This window comes from Xiphophorus hellerii, chromosome 4, assembly GCF_003331165.1.
Source record: "Xiphophorus hellerii strain 12219 chromosome 4, Xiphophorus_hellerii-4.1, whole genome shotgun sequence".
In the NCBI taxonomy this organism is placed as follows: domain Eukaryota; kingdom Metazoa; phylum Chordata; class Actinopteri; order Cyprinodontiformes; family Poeciliidae; genus Xiphophorus; species Xiphophorus hellerii.
In genome coordinates this window covers 20,433,472-20,448,092 of record NC_045675.1, presented here as the reverse complement: position 1 = coordinate 20,448,092, position 14,621 = coordinate 20,433,472, and the positions used below count along the sequence as shown (strand labels likewise).

At 39.5% G+C, this 14,621-nt stretch overlaps 1 protein-coding gene across 4 annotated transcripts in view; it reads right to left on the bottom strand.

The window, feature by feature from the left end:
- cbfa2t3 (CBFA2/RUNX1 partner transcriptional co-repressor 3) overlaps positions 1-1,140 on the bottom strand; it is a 43,006-nt gene extending 41,866 nt beyond the window's left edge. For 2 of the 4 annotated variants that reach the window (XM_032560311.1, XM_032560314.1), the window contains exon 1: positions 295-1,140. In XM_032560311.1, coding sequence (XP_032416202.1) covers positions 295-502 — 208 coding nt within the window. In that variant the 5' untranslated portion in view covers positions 503-1,140. The remainder of the gene's footprint in view (positions 1-294) is intronic. The other 2 variants (XM_032560313.1, XM_032560310.1) reach the window with 2 other exon arrangements.
- Between the last annotated feature and the right edge of the window lie 13,481 nt (positions 1,141-14,621).

Sequence of the window (14,621 nt, the reverse complement as noted above, 5' to 3'; positions counted from 1 at the left end):
TACTGTTGAATTCAATAGCAGTCTATCTCTAAATTGAAGCTTATATTTCACCCAGAGATTTCATGTCCTTCTAAGTTTGATACTAAGGCTTCAATCATCAGTTAGCAGGTTTACCAGTGATATGAAGAAACCTGCCATTGCCCTTACAGCAAAGTCAACACAAACTGATTATCTGCCAATCACTTCGATTTAATGAGCAGACCAGACAGCTGCGGTACCCTCCATTACACATCGCGGTTACAGCGTAGCCAGTAGATTTCATAAAACAGCTCCTGTAAGAGGATAGTCTCCTACCTTCAGTATATCTGTAAAGACTGCTGGCCACCAGCTTGTGGTCGAGGCTTCCAGGTTGGAGTCTGTGGGCAGCGCGCTTCTCCCTCAGCTCCCTGTGGCTGATGAGTGTGACCGTGGGAACACATGGAGTAAAGGTAGGAGCAAAGGAGGACGATGTTGCTCCCAAGTCGTTCCTCTTTTGCCGCTCTAAGTGGACCTCGGCAGACATGCTAGCACTCCTTTCCAGGGTGGTCAGGTTGGAGACTAGCAGATTATTGACCTTCAGGTTTGACCTGCCCAGCAGCAAAGTGGTGTGAGACTTAAAATTGCTATTAGATCTGATAATTTCCCAGTTCAGCTTGTAGTTTCTTGTTTTCCTTCATAATCTTCGCCTTTGAGGCCCCAGGAGACAGTTGTGTGACCTGCTGAACCGCCATGCAAGGACACGTAGTCTCAACTGTACACGACTCTTCAGATATTAAAAAGAAACAAAGACAGGGGTTTCTTCTTTCCTCCACGTACTTACTGCAGTCTTCGGTCCTGGTTGAATTTCTTCCTGGTGTCTCCTTGTTCTTACTTGCATATAGCTTTTGCTTTCAGCACATGTAAAACACCTTAGGGTCACTGTACCATCCGAAACTTTAACTCTTGTTCCTCCGTCTCAGCAGACCCCTTTACAGGAACATCTCTGAGCTAATTTAAAGGTTTCTTCTTTTCTGCTGGTTCTCTTCCTGCGTGTTTTATATTTTTCAGTAATGCCTGTGTGATGCAATCTAGAACGCGTGTGACTGAATGTCACCAGCCGGTCAGCTTGTCTTGTGGCTCCTGTAGAGGGGCTGTGCTCTCATGTGAACCCTCCTCCTACTCTACCCACCACTGCAGCTCAAAAGAGAAGTGTGTGCCTGGATGTTACAGTTTTTTTTTTCTGTGTTGCAGGGCTGCAGCCTCTAGGGAGGCCAAGCAGCAAGGTTGCTTGTGTTGATAGCAGCAGACAACAGCAGGCAGCAGGACCTGGGCCTCCATGTGGGCTTCCTCTGTCAGGAACCAGCTGTGTCGTCCTGCAGCCACTTCTTCCCCTCCTGCATCCTCCGCTCTAAGGCACCTCACCCTTGCTTCTGTGCACCTTGCCTGGTGGCTCCAAAGAAGAGTTTTTTTGTTCCTTGTAATTAAACAAATCACCCCTCAGTTTGTTGTTTGGGTTTATTTACCCTTTCAACTGTTTAACTGTCTGCTCCATGTCTTACGTTGCTTTTTTGTGCATCATAATTGACCATGTGAAATAGGATGTGTTTCACAAAACTGCTAAGAGTACACAAGAAAATATGAGTAAAATTTCATTAACTGTACACCTACCAAATGTTCTGACCTTTTTCATCCATAATTCAATCAAGTGGCAAAGTGTGCTCAGTACATGAAGACATTTCTATGATTCCTGTTCTGGCACAGGACACAACTTTATTGTTATGACAATAATTTTGGGGTGGGGGTTGTTGTATTGCAAGGTAAATCTACCAGGCACTTGATGATGTGTCAAGAGATAACTGCAATCTTTCAATAAATCTTAAATCTGGAAATGAAAAAGGCAAACACAAATGTGAGCCCCACGCCCCCCCCCCAAAGTAGTGAAAAACTTTGTGATTTCTCACAAGACTCATTGCATGAACAAATGATTTTGTCAAAATTTATGGAGTAAATATAAATCCAAGCAGAAGATGTCAAAGTCAATCTTTAGAAAAGAGCATGCTGGTTTACACAGCTTTGCTCAATGGTGTTGAACACATTACAATTCATTTTACTTGGAAATTTAAACAAGACCCCCAGTTGGTTATCAAATGTTTCCCAAGTTTCCAGCTCATGTCTCTTTGGGAATCACCTTTTTGTTGGTTTTCTATGTGTTCTTTGTTCAGATTGGTATTTTTGATATATTCTTGGAAATGGGAACCAGCTCTGTCTAGGCTGCTATGAAACAAAGTGCTTAAAGATTGAATATAAACTGCCTTAATTCTTTTCCTTCGATTGGGAGCCTTTTTATTTCTGAATGATTCATAACGTCAGAGTTAAAAGATTTAATACAAAGGTGGCAAAAACAGCCATGAACTAAGTCAGTCTCATGATAAGTAAAATATAGAAAGAACAGGAATGACTCAGGACTTTTCATACCTCAGTTACACACATTTCAGCTTTGTACGACAGAGATTAATGGGGAAATCCCCATTCATCAAATACAGTTATTATTTCAAAATACAAAAACAAGGAAGTCAAACTTTGTTCCCCTTGGAATTTTTTTGTTGTTAATTTATTTGCCTTAGATCCACACAAAACTTAATTCTGTCTAACTGGAACTTAGAAGATTGAGCTAATTGCAATTTTATTGTCAAGTTTATTTTAATTTCAAATATATAGAGACTGATTTTGGATGAGATTTGTCACAATTACATTTGACCAAACAGCCCCAAAAATGCATAAAAATCTCAGCAATTCCTGACTTTGATATTGCAAAGAGAAAGAGTGAATAGTGCTCCATGGAGGCATTTTGGATTAAAGTAAGATTTCAGGTTGGTCATAAAAACATCGAGAGCTGAAACTGATTCACAGCATGAGAACATAAAAGAGCTGAGCAGAATAAGTGTCTAAACCTTTACCTGCCTTCCCTTACTCTAAACTACACACAGATATAAGTATTTTTATCTGGAAGTTACTATAAGTAGAATTATGATTAAAACATATTTCTGTTGTATTAATATTTGCTTCTCTAACTTGAAACCAATGTATTTTTGTTTTCACTCCATCAGAATTTCAGACTGTGTGTAGCAACAATGCTCCCCAGCAGTGACTCTGTCACAAGTTCTCATTGGTGCTAGGGCTCTGCAGATGAGAGAAGTGAGACGGGATGTGAGCAAACAGATGTGCCAAGCGCCTAGCTGAAACCAACACACAGATGGTCATCAGCAGAGAGGAAGTGAGAGAATCTGATGTGGCTTTCTCAGTATTTGGGCGTAGCGGGGGACAGTGACGGAGAACTGATTTCTCTATAAACCCTCAGAAAGTGCTGTTTACGAAATGGGGGTGGTTTTTAAATGTATTTTTACTTGAAACCATTGGAATTCCCCACCTTTGGTTACAGACATGCGGTATTTATAGGTTATATAGGTTTAATCAAGCTGGATATAAATATGATTGTGAATTAAGATTGCAAATTTCTGTCTCCCTTCTATGTTGAATTGCTTGACATTCTGCTTGGTTTACAAGGAGTAGAAAGTCATAACTTATGGACCACTTTAATTACAACAAAGGCAACACAAAATGCTTTAAAAAAGATAAAGGCAGTACCAATGAACAACCAAGAAAAACAAAAGAACAGAGTAATCAAAGTCTAATCATTGAAAGCTGTAAATGAGATGACAGAGAAACGTTTAACATTTAGTTAATACACTAAGAAGCTCCTCGTTACCTTTCCAGTAATATCTGATTCCTTCTTAACTCTAAATGTCTCTTAATGCAGAAATATGTCTCCTTTAGTACAAGGTGAGCAAGATTTTTGCTCATATTCAAGGTCAGTTACAGAGCAAATGTAGTAAAAGTCTGATAGTAACTCAATTTTTTTATCCAATTTTGATTTCTATATTTGAACTTTCCCTTTTGATAAACACAGTTTTGTGCTGTACCTGTTAGAGAAGCCTTTTGCTCCCCCTTGCTGCTCCTCCCCTTGCCTCCCCTCAGATGTTGGCAGGTATAAAATGAGTTTTTGAGGAGGGAGAGATAATGATTCCCCCATAATCACCAGAGACCAGCTCTGGTTCTGGCAGGTGCTATCACAGCAGCGACCCAGTCGTGCCTTCTCCCTCAAGATAAGGTCAGGGGGGGGAATGATGGGACAGAGGATGGTTGGAGGGAGGAACGGCGAAGGAGAAGGAGAACGGGACAGAGGGGGGCAAAAACGTGAGTTACGGGAGAGCAACTAGCCTCTCCTTATCTCCCCCCAGCGGCTGCCGCTGCTGGCTTCCAGATGCGGTGAGCCAGGGCAGCCGTGTCAGAGAGATCCCTCTATCAGCGACACACAGGCACCCCTCACCAAATACAAACCCAGCAGGAGGACACACCAGGACTTCATTACCGCTTTAAACCTCCAATCAGCATGCAGGAGGGAGGCAAAATAATCTGCAAGTTTGCTGGTGTGTCATAAATCCTGCAGAAATGCATTCAAATCAGTCGTTCTTGTTTCCTGGCTAGGCTATTAATTGTACTGTATTAATTCGCAACAGTGACCGAGTAAGTTTCACTCCTTTGCGAAGGTAAACGCACAAGTTGGTCGGGCTCAAAGCAAGTTTTCACCTTGTGCAGTGAAAGTAGAGCTTGTGAAAGTCAGTGGCTGGGACGGCTGGCGTCTGGTGGTGAGAAGCAGGCATATGGTGGAGCGTCTTGTCCGCCTGTGAGACACCTGGCCACCACTAACTGGATGAACTTTTCAACTGTGCAGCCATTACCAACAGTAGCTGTCTCAGCCAACACACGTAAGCAGTGATGTGCAGCATTTGGAGAAATATCTCAACGATTACACAGCAGATTGAAACGAAAGTTAAAATCTTCAGCTTTATGTATGTTAGAATTATCCTTTGCACTCAAACAAGGCTATAAATATTCTGCCTGAAAGAAGAGTGCACCAGGTGACATCTTGTACCCTTTATAGTCATGCCTCTCATGGTGAAGAGTTGGGAATTTGTTTCGACTTTTTAAACAACAGAGTCCCTTTTGTCTTCCAAAGGCTGAACCGAACACAATCACAAGCCAACACAAAGTCTTTGGGAAAAACAAAGCCTCCTTCCATCAGCATCAACTCCACTAACAAACAAATACGTCAGTCGAGGCTCGTTCACCTTTTTCCTCTCCGTGGTGTTTTTAGAATACACACCTGTTTGGCACAGACATCGTCAGAGTAAACCTACAGATCTCAACAGAACTCTATAAGTTAAACCGTCCCCATCTGTCACAGTCAAGCTCCACACAGATGCAGACTGAGCACCTCCTCTTTCTTATCCTTCTAACAGCAGCCTTGGCTCTCATTCAAGAACTGTCAAAGCACACCTGCTAAATTAAGCTGAGCCTCATACTCACACAGTCAAGAAGCTCTGGAATATACTTTGTTTGTGCACATATTGGAAACAAACAAACAAACAAAAAAACATGTTTACACATCCAAATGTTGGTATATGCAAACTTACATGGACTTTATAGAGATATGTAAGGTTTCGTTGTTGGTATACAGTTAAAACCAGATATCAATGTGCACTTTATAACCTCCACAAGGCTGGATTATCTTTGAGAACAATTTCCAAGACACCTTAAACAATATGCAAATATTAACAGCATGGGAATGTCGAGCCATCAAAGGTTCTCTGTCCCAGGGATTAACCTTGTTTTTAGAGAAAAATTTGCATAACAGCCTCAGATGGAAACCAAAAGACATTGTGAAGATTCTGGTTGAAAATCTGGTAAAACATTGTAAACATAGTGACACAAATTCTGTACCGACATTGGCTGAAAGGATACTTAGCAAGAAAATAGACTTGACTTTAAGATCAATATAAAATATCAGCATTATGATTCGCTAATGCACTAAGTGACAAAGACCTGAAGTGTGGAAGACATGTCCTGCAATCTGATAAAACTAAAATTGAAGTGTTTGACCCTTATGACCAGCAATAGATCTGCAGTAAGCTAAGGAAAGCTTGCATTACTGGGAACATCTTCCCAACTATTAGTGGAGATGTCACATTGTGTGAGTTTTTTTGCTGCAGGAGGGATTGGTGCATTTCACAAAATAGTTGACATTATAGGAAAGAAACATTATGTGAGTATTCCAGTGAACTAGTATAAAAAGCCTACAGAAGGATGCCAAAAATGTTTGAATCAAATCATTTAACTTAAAAACTTTGTAGTAAATACTACGGAAATGATTGTGAAATTCTGAATTTATCACACATTATTCTCTTTTATTTTTTTCAAATTTGAATAATTTTGAAGAGCTTACTGATTCAAAACATGACAAATTTTTTTCTGATTTAGTGGCAGACAGTGGAACAGTCATGTGTCATTTCATATAATGTACAAAATATAAACACTTGGTTTCAAGTGCATGAATTTCTGTTTGCCTTTTTCATGCAAACCATTAAAGTTTGTGTACACTTTTCTTCCTGCAAGCTGACCACATGTTGATCCAGACCTCTGCTGACCCCCATGCACCCTTTCCCTCTGCTCTTCTGTGTCTCCTGACATGCACTGCCACTGAGCTGCTCTAAATAGGTGCTACTGTGAATTGGAGACAGATGGAAACGAAGGTTCCCTGCAGTGTGGTTCCCCTGCAGCTGTGCTGTGTGCCCGGTGCCAGGGAGTGATGACAGCTCAGTAAGAGGGGCACCCAGAGAACGAGGAGACAGATCTATCTGAGTCTCTCTTCCTCCTCCTCTAGCATGTATATTTGCTTGATGGCTAAGCAAAGGTGCAATGAAAGAGGGGTGTTAGCTCCAATACAAGCCTCCAGGAATGCAAAAGAACAAATTAAAGTGAGGAGACAAGTGATAGACGGCTGTAATGTAACACATTTCCACTGCTCTAAGGCAACCAAACAAACAGACACAAATGCCTGCCTGAAGGCTATTAGTTTGCTGATCACCAACAAATGATAATTAAATGGGAAATGAGGTGTGATCTACAGCACTGGAGACATTAGGAGTTTCCAGTAGTGACTGTAATACTTTCATCAATATTAGAAGTGGCAGTTTTAGCTTAAGATGTCTACAATGTCTAGTTTACAAAAGTCTTTATACTTACAATTTAAAAAAATTGAAAAGACGTTAATCACTGATCTGATGGGAATAAAATAATTATTCAGCAGCGTCATATCAAAAATACCAGAAACAGTGAATCTTGATTTGAGGGTTGAGATATCTGGATTAAACAATTTGTGCAAAATTATAAATAAAGTCTGTTTTGGAATTGGAGTTCTGGCACCCGAAGTCAACTCCAAGCTGTTAAATCAGCTTGCCTAGCAGAGTGTGGATCCTTTTTCTTTTCAGTACAGCTTTAACTCATTGAGAGCATTGGCACATTAAGTCTGATGGCATTCAGTGAGCCCTGGCACTTTAAGATGAGCAACACTTGCTCCAGATTCTTTGGACTGTCTGGTTCAGATGCATCCCTGGGTAGATTACAAGACTGTGGCTGAGAAATTTCTGATTGGGAATCAATATTATGGGTTCTATGTCATGTTTCGTCACAATGTTCCTGAACAATTTTTGACTGGGACTTTTCATGACTTTTCATGAAAAGTGCAAAATATATTCTAATTAATTCATCAGACAGATGTGCAGTTGAAACCAGAAGTTTACATACGCCGAATAAAAAGATGCATGCACATTTTGTGGTCTTAAAACGCGTCTTCAGGTGTTTCTCCAACTAACTCAAATGTATCCAAAGCTATGACATTATCATCTGGTTGTTTCCTTATTGTTTAAAGAAACACTAATCATTCTGTATGTAAACTTCTGAATTTAAAGATGGTTACAAAAATAGCTTTAGGAAATCTTCTGGCTAAGTTTTCTGGCTTTGAGCAAATAGAAATAGTTTTGGTGAGCTTAATCTAAAACAAGAGAAGTTTGGTCTGATTTAGCTTCAGGCAGTGAGATATGTGACTTTTTATTTGGTGTATAAAAATATATTTCTATATTAACAAAGAAAGTAAACATGTTTACGGTGAGAACTCAAAGCAAAAAGTAACTTATTCTATACCTAACTAGTAGTTCACTCTGAATTTTACCTTTAAAGCCAGTGGTTGCCGTATTTTATCCCAAAATGGCAGCACATAAGAAGATCTACTGTACTTCATAGATGTGACTTGATGATTCACAAAATGTGCTTAATTTCTTCACACCTTCACAGGTTGAAAACATTTTTAGCCACAGGCATAGTCTTCGACAGCGAAGAAGTCTCTGAATACTAGTTTTAGAAGACAATGCTTCTATCCTTGATCTCAAATTTTGCCTTTACAGTGCATGTCTTCAGTTTCAATACAAAGTGGTCATATTTTTCCATGCTTCAATAAACAGTTTTAAATGTAGCGAAGTCAACGCTGTCAGATCTGCGTGAAAGCATCACACGGCACAGGAGATTGAAGGACTTTGACCAAGGTCTGTGCCTTTGCGAGGACAAAAGAGAGAGCGAGGCCTTCAGAATTTACCTGCAGCTAATTAGCCTTATCTAGCTGTCTGACATATTGTGTTCAGGGTCATGTATATTTCATGAGCAGAGGCTTCTTGCAAAGGTCATTGTGGAATTTTCAAATGAAGAGACACCTGCTTTGTTCACCTCCTATAATTGTGTGAATTATCAGCACTTTGCGAAAGTTTTGACTGTGTTAGTGAAAAGAAATTCAACGCAGCCGTTCTTGCCTATTACATTTTAAATAAATAACAAATAATCTCATAGTGGTTGCATCATCAGAGAAGTGACTTGAAAGGCGTCAGTGTTGCTGGATTTATATAAAACTTTGTTCTATTTTTCTGAGAGGTGGTTTGGGTTTTCCTGCTCATTAGGGCTGTGTTTTACACATAGACAGCTCCGGCTTGATCTGCTTTGCATAAACCAATCCAATCTAACTGGGCCTGTGAGAAAAAATCAATTAGATTTTCTGTAATTGGACTGACAGCGCACTCCAAAGCAGAACAGTGATCAATATTAAAGATGAAAAATGAAGCCAAAGGCCATCTCACTCCATTGATTTGCAGCCAGAAGATGAGGAATCGAGATCTTGCCACATGAGCCATTGAGCTCAGTGGTGCTGCTATTGTCTCTGTACTGCAATAGATATTCTGCATCTGAGCACGGGCACAGCTAATTAAGGTTTGATGATCTGGAAACAAGCATAGGTCAAACAATATTTCGAAGTAATCTTTTTTTTTTTTTGTGCATCATCTTATTTACATAGAACCATATCTTCACCGAGATTGAGGATCCCCAAAGACAGAATTCCCCACAGAAGCAGCTTTACCACCACTTGACAAGGTTTGATTAAGTGACCTGGTGATCTCTACACGCTGTTTTGACTATCAGATCCTTCTTCAACTACTTGTTGACACAATTGCTTCACATATGAGGCCTCAACTTATGCTCTGGCACCTGTTCTAGACATGCTATCTCCTTTGAATCGGTGACAAAAGGATTGCTTATCTGCAAATCCTTGTTTAGATTGCTTTAATATTTCTTAATAACACAAGATGTTGAACCACATAGTCTTTGCATTTCAGGCAGTCTGCTTTAATTTGAGTGTCGCCCAGGCTTTTATTAGTTTTTTTGTTAACTCCATCTCTCTTTTTTCCACCACTGCATAACATGACTTTAATGTAGCTTATGTCTCCAACACCTTGGCTCCAAACGCTGGCAGATGGACAGACAGACAGATGTGTACTAATCAGCAAACAGATGGACTGACCAACCATCAAAAGACAGGCAGATGTTCAGATGGTAAATGATGAAATGAAAATTCACTTTTTGGTAGCAGAGGACTTAAAACGCACAAATAAACAGATTCTGTAAATATCCCGAGGGGAGGGTGGGAGACTAACATTAATAACTGTTTGGCTCTAAATCCCCACAGTGAGGTTAAATTCATTTAGACATAGAAGCAGTCAGTCTCTCTGGGTGTTATGAAAGGATGTTAAATGTATGTTATAGAAGTGTGCTTTGTGCTAAAATGAAACATCACTGGGCGATTAGCAAGGTTAAATTTCAGTATGTAACAGGCAGGTAAATATTGATGGACAAATCTTTGGCACATTACATACATCACAGTCAAACATTAGTGACTGGGTAAAATTAGATTCAGTCATTTAAAACTTTATACACACTTTGCACGAAGCAAAGCGTAGAACAAGGAGCAGGCTATACTAGCGCATGTCCTCATCATATTTTCTGCAAAGATGGCATGATTGTATACAATCTATTTCAAAATATTAGCAGGGTTAAGACGAAGTTTTGAGAAATCTAGATAAACATAAAACTTGCTTTTGAAATTTCCCAGATCTGGAAAAAATTTCTAATTTTCTTAACTTATTTCTTTTTTCCATTTTCCTAAAAGGTTTTTAAACAGATTATTTTCATCTCACGTGGTTTATCTTTGATTTGCCAAATCACACCGTTCACTTTCACATTTTTATGCATTTTTAGCTTTTGTTTGGTTAAAAGTGGTAACAATTTGCTTGTTGTCTGAATGCACGTTTTTTTAAACTGCATGTCTGATGTAAAAAGTAAGCAGTAAGAACTATCTGTTGCTCCTGTGATATCTGGTTTATAACTTTCTCACCATAGAATCCATGAATGCTGTACTGTCAGATTTTGCAGTATATTTTGCTTTTTTGTTGCATTTTCAGCTTAGCATTTTAAAGCGATGGCATATTCTTTGTTGCCAAAGAATATGCCATCAGAACCGTTTTGCTGGTCACTCATTGTTTGAAATGACATGCAAAAACGCTTAAAATGCATAATGACACCAGCAATGTGACTGAGAGGTGTGCTATTTATATGCACAGCCGTGAGATCACAGAGTCCATTAGCACTCAGATATGACAATTGTGGCAGCCCGGCGTCCTCATAACGCTCTCCTTCCACTTCTTGCTGTCCTCTCCTGCCTGTCAGCTTATCAGGACATTGGCAGACACTCAGATCGGGGTTGCTGCCCATGTGTTTGTCTGCTTCTTATCCCACCTTGCAGCATACAGTGCCTCAAGCCCCTGAGCATACCCCGCATGGAGGAGTGAGATAAAACAAAACCAAAAGCAAAAAATGCAGGGAAGATTGCAGTCAGTGGAGAGAAGCTGTCATCACCGGAGGAATCTGCTTTCCCCTCTAAAGGAGAGCGGTTGTTTAGAGAGGAGAGGAAAGGACGACAAAAGTTTAAAAAGTTAGCTCAACTAAAACGTACTTCCCTCTGTTATTCATTTTTCTGTATCATTTTATTTTCTTTATCAATTACTGATAGATTAAAACAAAGATTCATTTATCTTTGTTTTAATTTCCTTGAAGTTGCTCCTCCCTTCCTTAAAACAGGTAGATTACATCTCTGCCCTTCACAGCTTGCAAATCTCTGGAAAGGGATTGTAAAACTGTGGGGAAAGATTTGACTCCAAGGAGCTCAGAGGTTGATTTTTTTTTTCCTCTCCTGTCACAGTTTGATGTGGAGCCACAACAATAATCATCTAATCCTGCCTACAGTGAAGGAATGCCATCATTGAAAAGCAGCTGATTGTAGTTGAATCAATGATGTAAAGCATTTATTTGACTTCAAACTGTCTTAAAATGGCTGGAGCCCTTTTCTTAACTATGCTATGCCTGACTGGATGCCAAAATCAATTCTTGAGTTTTTTTTTTTAAATTGCAGATGCCTGAAGGTCATGATACAGCTCAAGTGAGAGCACACAACTACATGGTGACAAAAGGGTGATCCATCACTTTTTGAATCTTCACATAGAGTCAAATTGTGTGATATAGATTTTTATACGTTTGCTATTTTCTTACATTAAGCTCAACATTAAGCGTTCAGGACTTTTAGGAGGGTGTTGCAGTCCATTGTTTTCTGTCTTGGACTTCTAAAATCACACCTTCAGATTACAAATGAAAAGAAAAATATAAATAAACACAGGTTTCACCTGTAAATGCTTACAGCCAAATGCAACAATTTTCACTAAGGAGTCCAGCACAACCCTCAAATATGAAAAAATCCTGTATAAAATGCCATATAATGCTGTATAAAGTCAATGTTGCAGGTAATCCCACTAGAAACAAACAACTAATAGATGAACCTTCAGCTGGATGCTCTGAATAAAACAATATTTTAACTGCAGCTACATAAACATTTAACATCTTATTTTATGGGACATTTTTATTGCATGAGCCCATAAGAACTCTCAGATCTTTTTATTTCAGGCTTTTAAAAGCAAAACTAAGAGGAAGAACTAAAACATCCATACATTCTTATAACAATCCTCTCCTCTTGAGTGTGTCTGCTGAGGCCTCTGATGTTTCACACACACTTTTTAACACTGTTCTTGTTTTTGTACAGTGATCTTGAGTGTCCCGAAATGTGTCTTTGTATTAATTGTGTTCTTACTACTGTTAGTAAAAATAAAATCAAAGAAATTTTTCTTTATAACTTTGTAATTTTCTGTTTTTGTTATGTAAAGTACCTTCAACCGCTTTGTTGCTGAAATGTGATATATTAATAAACTTGATTGATTCAGCCTTTTTCTGAGATTTTAATACCTTGTTATTTTATCTTCTTTCTTCTTACAGAAGACAAAGACTGGGTGTGAAGAAGGTTGATTCATTTATCTTTACTATTATATATTTCTACCAGTAGTGTAGACACTGAACCAAAAAGGGGTTTAATGGGCAGGTTATGTAATAACTGGGCAGAGCATTATAAGATAATCAGTTTAACTTCACCATAGTGTCACCTTGATTTTCACAAACTTCTGTTCATTAAGTTTAGGCTTAACTCTCAGACTTTACAGATTTATTAGTAGACCTAATGATTTAAATAAAACATATTCATCTGAACGTTTAGTTACTTACCTCTTGGATTTATCAATTGTGATGTTCAGCTAAGGAACGTCTCCTATTATGTTGGATGCCATGAAATTTGCATCAATTTCTACGTAATAAAACTTCCTCCCTTAATACTTGTTGGCACATGAATGCATGTCCCCAACTTTATGTCAGACTGAAGGTCAGTAGCAGAGGCAGGACAAAAAGGTATACTGCAAAGAGACAAGCAGTAAAAAGAGCAAGATAGGCACAGCCATACAGACAAACAGAAAGAGGAAAAGATGAGAGACAGCAATGTGCCCTGTGGAGGGAGAGGAGGAGGCAGTGAGTAAATAGTCAGCGGCCTTAATAGGAATATCAAGCTAGTGAAAGGTAAACAGGCTTCTCCATGCAGATACAAAGGGAATGTGGCGGCTTTGAGAGCGCTGGAGTGCCGGCACGCCACTGTGGCGCAGCGATAACGGCCCCAGGCCTGCCTGCATCCCAGAGATAAGGCCGAGCACTGGCATGTGTCGCCCCTGATCCCAATTTCACAGTCAATATTCATCCAGCTCGACAAACAAGCAACATTTAAGATAAAAAATAAATATAGAGTCCTTCTGCTATTACCTCCTGTTTATTAATCTGCACACAGCACCCACTGCCTTTTAAACAGTCGTAAACACCCAGCCCCTGCCACTGCCTTCCCTCCCTCCATCGTTTCCCATCTCCCCTCCTTCCAGGCTCTCCTCTCCTCTCCGCCTCCCCTCCCTCTCTCTTCCTCATCCTTCCCCCTGTCTTCCTGCACATCTGGGGATTTGCAAGGCTTCACTTATTCTTTCGAGATCGCCGTAGGCATGTGTGTCTCCGAGTGTCTTCATATTTGTGTGTCACTCTTGTTGGCTGCGTGCACCTGTGCATGCGTGTGTATGTTGTTCAAAGATATCCTTCGCATATGAACACGCCTACATGTGGATGAGCAGCTACTGTCTTTGATTGCTGCGATAGTCGTGTAGGTGCGCCTTTATTTGTTTAAGTGCTTTTGCATGCAGCCATTTTTGTTATGGGACGTAAACATATGGAGTCGGGGCCCCAGCTGTATGTTTGAATCTCTCGATGTCTTCATCACAAAATGCTCCTCAACACAGCTGGCCCTCCACTGCAAGAAAAATTCAATCTAACAAGTCACTTGCTCTTCTATGGAGCTAGACGGCGTTTTACAGCTGAGTGGTTTTATGGAAAAAAATCATTATTTCTGACATCATAATGTCACCTTGAAAAAAAATATGGGAAAAAAAGCTCCAAATAATAGCAATTTGTCTGCAAATGTTTGTGAAAACCAAACAGAATGGAGGATAGATAGCTAATGATCATCTAACTTTCGACCGCAAAAAATGCGTCAATTACTAGAAAAATTACTTATTTATATTTTATATTTTATGGGTGTTTTTCAGGGAACATTGAGAGTCAACACAGCTATTTGTGGTGACATTAAACAATGCTCTGGTTCAAGCTGAACAGCTGTTTCTAACTGAAAGACAAACTTTACAGGAATATTTCTCCTCTGGATCTGGCTGACTGTTGTGTAAGTTCAGTGAAGTCACTGTTACACATCCTTGTGCTCATGTTTTTATTTTACAGCTTCTAACCTCTTCTTTCTAAAAGTTAAGATCGCATTGTGGAAATTTGTGTGAGTGAAAGTTTTATTGGCTGTTGCTTGTATTAAATAAAATCTGAATTTTCTTAAAGCTCATGATGTTTTAAAGTGATAACAT